Raw genomic sequence first — 6,688 nt, forward strand, 5'->3', positions numbered from 1 at the left:
TGAAATAATATTAAGCTAATGTTGACTTATTTAGCAGCTGTAATAAAGTAGGGAAGCAGCCTGGAGTAAATTTGTTCCCTGGCAGTTTTCCCAATTAAGCAGGCATGTCATTTATCAGGGGGCTAATTAAGTTCCATAAATGTTGCTACATGAGAACTAGCAGAACTCTGTGGGGAAAACCTGCATTAGACCCACATTTCTTCAACTCCCCATCAGTTTCTGCCCAGGATGTCATTTGCTTGTGGATGTGCACAGTCACGTCGGTGCTACAGCATTTAGAAGTCAGCAGGGAGTCTGCTTTCATCCATTCTGCACTCCCCATGGGCGGAGAGGGGATGGGCTCTCCAAGAAGGCACATGACCATAGCTAAGGGGTGCGGGGGGAGGGGAGGAGGGAATTGAGAATGGTTTCCTAATCCACCAGAATTTAGACAGTGCTGTAAAGGGGATGGGTTGGTTGCCAACTGATTATTCCCTGATCCTTTCATGTTGTAAATAAGTGAGCAGTTTTGTGAACAGACTGTGCTCATGGCCTCTTTCTGTTCTCTGTTGCAGAGTCAGTCACAACAACAGAGTGAATCTAATGACGAGTGAGAACCTCTCTATCTGCTTTTGGCCCACCTTGATGAGACCTGACTTCAGCACTATGGACGCTCTGACTGCAACTCGCACCTATCAGACAATCATTGAACTCTTCATTCAGCAGTGCTTCTTCTTTTTCTACAATCGGCCAATTAGCGAACCCCTCAGCGCTACACCCAGTTCTCCGTCAGCCGTTCCTGCCAACACACCTTTCTTATCCAGCACACCTGCGATGACTCAGCCGTCCCCGCCACAGACTCCTCCTCCGTCCCCGCAGTCTCCCCTCCAGCCTCTTCTCCCACCCCAGCTTCAAGCGGAGCAGCACACACTGTGAACTGGTGTGGTGGGAGGAAGGAGGTCTAGTCTTCTCTCACACGGCATAGAGATTGGAAAGGAAACCAGCGTTCTGCTGTCCCCCTCTCTCTGCCACCCTGGTGCAAGCGTCAACTGTGTTGCGGTCTGAGAATGCAGGAACACGTTGGGGCACCAGGTGCAAACTGAGTGTTCCAGACAGGTGCCTGGGGCTGGGTGGAAGAGGATACTGGACCGTTCTTTTGTAGGGGCTGGGGGGGGGGGGGGGGGCACGTCTGAGAACTGAATCTTGTTCATGTTAATTGGTCCTGGTCCAAGCTAGCCTACATTTATGACGACACTGCCAAGTTCAGTCTGGGGCTCTGAGATCTGTTGCTTCTGTCCACTTGGCTGCTTCTACAGAAAATGCCCTTTGACTCTTCGGAACACCCTCAGCTTGTACCAGGGAGAGAGCCTGCCAGAGCACAGAGCTGCAGAAAACCCCGGCAGAGGCCGCAGGATGTAGTTGAGGCTCATTCAACACTAAAAAAAAAATAATAATAATAATTTACTGTTCACGGGGACCATAACTCGGAGCAATCTCCCTGCTAGCAGATCAGTGTAGCTATGTTGAAAGATGCATCGCCACAGGTCTGGATCCAGTATCTCTAAAACAAGTACAGCTTTGTGTCTGGACAAAGCTAGAATGTAACTTTCTCTGATGACCAGGGTGGGAAGTGAACGGACTCTCCCTTCCGAACAAAGGAACCACTGGAAAACTGACATGTTCCCACCATCCACTGGTTTCCGTCGAGATGATACACGTGGCACAGAACAATGGCCCCTTTTCCTTGAAAGCAGAACTACTGTGCAGCAGGTTCTTTAGGAGAGTTCAGGTCCGGGCTGCTGTTGATTTGGCACCGCCTGGCCTTTTCCTTGACAAATCACTACATATCTCTCACCCCGTAGAATTTGGCATTAGCACTTACAGGAAGAGAGGTTTGGAAACATGGTAGATGTTTACTGTCAGAGCTAAGCGGGATTTTGATTCCTTTGAAACACAATTGTTACTGAAACACTTTTTTGTTAAACTCTGTGTGGGCGGCAGGTGGGGGGGGCTAGAACATTTTTTTCCCTTTGTCGGTGGAAAGGTTTTTCAGTCCAGCACATGTTGTGCAGTGAGGTTGCGAGGGAAGCGCATGTCTGCAGTGTGTCACGGGGCTCTGAAGGCACAGGCAGTACTCAACATGCTTGTCCATGGCAGGGACTGCAGTACAGACCGTTGTAGCAACCCTTAATTGGGCGGCTACTGAAGCCGCTGTAAATGTTGAGGACATTCCGGCTTTGTGGGTAAGGCTCGGTGCAAGTATCCCTGCTAAACAGGATGGGCACAGCACATTCCTGATGTGTTTCCTCAAGGTTCTGATTTTGTTTCCTTGAAAACACTGTAGCTGGTATGATGGGAGAGATGTCACCTTCCAGGCCCTCCTTGTATCTCCAGCTGGTAGCAGCTAGGTGACACTTTGGCTTTCTCATGGAGGGTGGTGGATGTTACCTGAATTACCAACACCTGCTGCTTAAATCCACCAAATAAGCAGGAAAGGGGCTAAGTGAACAATGAAGGGGAGCACGAGGAACGCGGCGCATTAGCAGAAAGATAGTACGTTCTCAAGGCTCCATCTTGGACTGTCCTCCAGGATCCCTACGTGGATTTGGGGCCTCCCCAGAGAAGTGTGCACCTGTTTAACTAGTGCTACATCACATGCTAAGTGCTAATTCAGCACCTGAACTGCAGTACCTGCCATCCTCCCTTGCCTCCATTTGCATGTGCTGTGCACACATCAGGTCCCATCCTTGACCCTTCCAGGCTGTGTGCGCGCATGTCACCTTCCTTCTTCCTCCTCACACACAAGCTGCTGTGCACATGAATCACCTCTGAAACCTCTGTTGTCTCCGCATCTCCTCTCGGTGTGTGGCCTCCCCTACCCTCAGTAACATAGGGCAGTTTTTAACGAGTTTCTATGGTACCAAAGGGAGAAATCCCTACAAAGACCCCCCTGTGGCTCCTCGCACTTTAATATGGGATCTGGGGTTTATCACTATTTTTTATCTTTCCAGGATGTTTGAATCCCTATATTTAGGCAGTTTAAAAAAAATAAAAACAAAAATAACCTCAAAGCACGTCCTGCTCCCCCACTACACCCTTTGGCACGCAAAACCAGCTCTCAGTGAATTGAATCCCTCCTATAAATAAGCTGGATTATTTATATACTGACAAAACTGCATTTAAAGTTCTACCTGTGAGAATAACATGCTTGAAAGTACTACTTGTAGCATTCCTCCGAGTTTTATATTCTCATGCTTTAAAACAAAAGCTTTTATGTAAATATTGGATGATTTTTAGAACACCCCCCACCCAGGAAACTCTTAGTCTGTGCATGTGTGATGCTAACATTTTGAGTGGAGATGAGTTGAAACTCTAGGTTGGTTCCCTTCAAACCTGTCACCATAAAGTAAGGACCTGTCTGCTCTGTTGGACTTCTGGCTTCTCTGCAGACTGAGTCTGCAAAAAGTCTTTTTTGTGTGTGTTCTTCCTTTGGATGCTATAGGGTGTTGGGGTCTTTTTTCTCTATGTAAAAAAGGTTTGTTCTGTGCCTTTCTATAGGTCTGATGCTAAACTTCTCTCTAGACAGCTCTTTGGTACCTCTTTGCAAAGCCTGCTTAGCCCGGAGCCCTCCTATCTGAGGAGTACGGGACCCCTCTGTTCACACTCAGAATCTCATTCCTTGCACTCTTCCCCCGCAGCGCAGACCGGTTCTTGTGGTGTTGGAATGGGGTCCTGTGCTTCTGCCTGAGAACTAAAGCAGTCAGTCTCAGGAACTCCCCTACTGGATTCCTCTCCTGTGCAGAAGTTGGTTCTCCCCAGTCACCCATCTGTGGCCTTGAGAACTTGTCCTCAATTCATGTGTATTGCAGACTGGAGCAGCAAGGCATGGCTTTTTTGGGAGGAAGGCTTGTAGGAAGGGCACAACATTAATTATACCGATCTAAGCTAAGGTTCTAGGTGCAGCAGGGGGAGCCTGCCTTTGCCCGTAGGAAGGAAATAGCATACAGGCAGTCCCCGGGTTACGTACAAGATAGGGACTGTAGGTTTGTTCTTAAGTTGAATCTGTATGTAAGTCGGAACTGGCGTCCAGATTCAGCCACTGCTGAAACTGATCAGTTTCAACAGCGGCTGAATCTGGACGCCAGTTCCAACTTACATACAGATTCAACTTAAGAACCCCAGGCATCCCCAAGTCAGCTGCTGCTGAAACTGATCAGCGACTGATTCCAGGAAGCCCGGTGCAGGGGCTTTCTGTAGTCAGCCTCTGGTCAGTTTCAGCAGCGTCTGACTTGGGGACGCCTGGGGCAGAGCAGCTGGGGTGCTGCTGGGTTGGTCCAGTAGCGCCAAGGACCGGGGCTGCGGGACCAACCGGCAGCGCCCCACCTGCTCTACCACAGGCCCGGGGCTTTGCTCCACGTCTCCCTAGTCTGCTGGGGAGGGGCGCACTAGCTGCGTCCCCCCCCAGCAGACCAGGGAGATGCTGAGCAAAGCGAGGAGGACCCAGGCGGGACGCGGCGCTGATCTGGCTCCTCTTTCCCCCCTCCCCCCAGCAGACCAGGGAGAGGCAGAGCAGCTTTTCTCGCCCCGGAGGACGGGGGCAGTGGGACCGGGCGTCCGCCGCTCCCATCGTCCGGGGCGAGAAAATCCCTGTTCGTATCTGCGGATCCGACATAAGTCGGATCCACGTAACTCGGGGACTGCCTGTACCTCGTTTTAAAAACAGTGCTGATGGTTTTCCTTTGGGATTTGCCCTGAAAGGCCCTGGAGATGCCTACTGTGAAGAAAGTTGAGTAGCTGGCTCACTCTAAGGGAAAGAGGTGTATGTCAGAGCTGATGGTCTCCACATGCCTGGTTGCAAAGCATCTGATTGGTTGCTCCTTACCGACAGGTATTAGCTGGCTGTCCCTCCCTGAGCAGTAACATTCTGCCTATACCTGACATGCTTAGTTTTTCACATCCCTTTTATGCCACCTGTGCTTTATGAACGGCCAAGACTTTTCTGTGTTCTGGGGAATGTGGCTTTTCAGTACAGCGGAGGCAGCAGCCCCACAGGCAAACAGCACGTGTTTGGTTTTGTGATGCACATGGTACTCCCGAGGGAATTCTGCACCAAAGAACTAAAAATTCTGCTCACGATATTTTAAAGTTCTGCATGTTTTATTTGTCAAAATCACACTATCACCATGTCAATTTAAATTATTTTGATAATTTGATTCAAAGTACCTGTCAGCAAGCATGTCTGTAACAGTACAGACCACAAAAAGATTCAGGAAATGTTTTTTGATCAATAGATTCCTTACTGGGCATATCAATACAGAACTTTGAGTAAGAATTCAGTTAAACTACAAAACAGAAACGTACTTTCCACATCCCTCAGAAGCTGTGCAATAGCTTTTGGTGCAGGGCGGAGGGGAGTTCGGGGATAACAGGAGCTGAGGGAGAGAGAAGTAATTGCTTGGAAGGAGTTTGGGTATGGATTGGAGTGTGGTGGGCAAAGTATGGAACAGATTTTGGTTTGGTTTTGCCGGGTGTGTGTGAGAGAATTGTTAGGGAGCCTCCCTCATGCAGACCCTGGCTGAACACCCTAGTACCTCTCGGGCATGTGTCCTCACATCCCTGCACTCCCACTCAGCCACCTTTCCTCCCCCCATGTGTCCCTCCACCCTCCTTCCCATCTCCTTGCCCTTCATCCCCATTCCGCCTCTGCTCCAGCATGTCCCCCCACAAGTCCTGATCCCAGTCTGTGGACCTCCCTGCTGCCTCTGTGCCTCCCAGTCCCCCCATACACTGTGCCTCTTGACCTGGCCCCACGGGCAAGGTACTGTGAGGAATGCAGCCTCTTCCTTAGCGGCAGGTAGGGCTGCTCCTGCTGGAGAGTGGCACAGCCACAGTGACCCCTGGAGGGCAAAAGGCATAACTGCAGCACTCCAAAACGTGTTTTCTACTAAGAAAAAGATTCTGCAAGTGTGTAGTTGCACAGAATTCCCCAGGAGTAATGAGGTTGCGTTCCATGAACAGCACTGTTCCTACTACAGGTGAGGAAGAGTAGGCACCGAAGGGTGGAAACTTGAGTAGTTTTTAGCTTCTAGTTGCGTTTTGAAAAATGTCTTGGCTGTGTGCTCACCACGTGGCTAAATTGGCTATCCAGTGTGCGGCTTATCTCGCTAGGAGAGCGTTCTCTAGAGGCTGGAAATGTGGCTGCTTTCTTGCCCATGTAGTCTATGGTACCTATCATAGAGGTAGTGGTAAACTTCTTCCAAAGTATTCATTTGTAAGGCAAATGGATGTTTTCTTCTTGCGATCCTTGGACGCGCGTAGGACTTGCTCCATTAATCCAGCGCACTCCAGCTTTTCTGTGATTCTGTTTTTTCTTTCTTGTGTAACTCAGAGCATCCACGATCCTTGCTATTCTGTTGTTTTAAAAATAAAGTTTAACCCTTTTAAATAGATTACAGGCAGCTGAGGTTTAATTCACGTGTTTAAAAGAACCCGATTGAAGAAAATTGGAGAAAGATGCTTATTGGACACTAGGGAGTATTTCCAGACATGTAGCCAGCTCTTCCTTCCGGCTGTGCTCGACTCTTATACTTGGCAATTACATTTCATCAGTGATTATACCTGTGACATTTCATAGTTCTCAAACAGTCATCGGAGTGGGGAAATGAATCTTTTTAACCACTTCCACTTTAATTGCTGTGCTGATAATTTG

The 6,688-nt window shown here is 49.1% G+C and overlaps 1 protein-coding gene across 2 annotated transcripts in view; it reads left to right on the top strand.

Moving 5' to 3' along the window:
• The window catches only part of ARHGAP35 (Rho GTPase activating protein 35), a 121,414-nt gene extending 118,486 nt beyond the window's left edge, over positions 1–2,928 (top strand). For both annotated transcript variants that reach the window (XM_075915359.2, XM_075915358.2), the window contains one exon: positions 555–2,928. In XM_075915359.2, the coding sequence (XP_075771474.2) occupies positions 555–915 (361 nt within the window). In that variant the 3' untranslated portion in view covers positions 916–2,928. The remainder of the gene's footprint in view (positions 1–554) is intronic.
• Positions 2,929–6,688: the final 3,760 nt, after the last annotated feature.

The sequence above is a fragment of the Pelodiscus sinensis genome, chromosome 18, assembly GCF_052426305.1.
Source record: "Pelodiscus sinensis isolate ZL-2025 chromosome 18, ASM5242630v1, whole genome shotgun sequence".
In the NCBI taxonomy this organism is placed as follows: Eukaryota; Metazoa; Chordata; order Testudines; family Trionychidae; genus Pelodiscus; species Pelodiscus sinensis.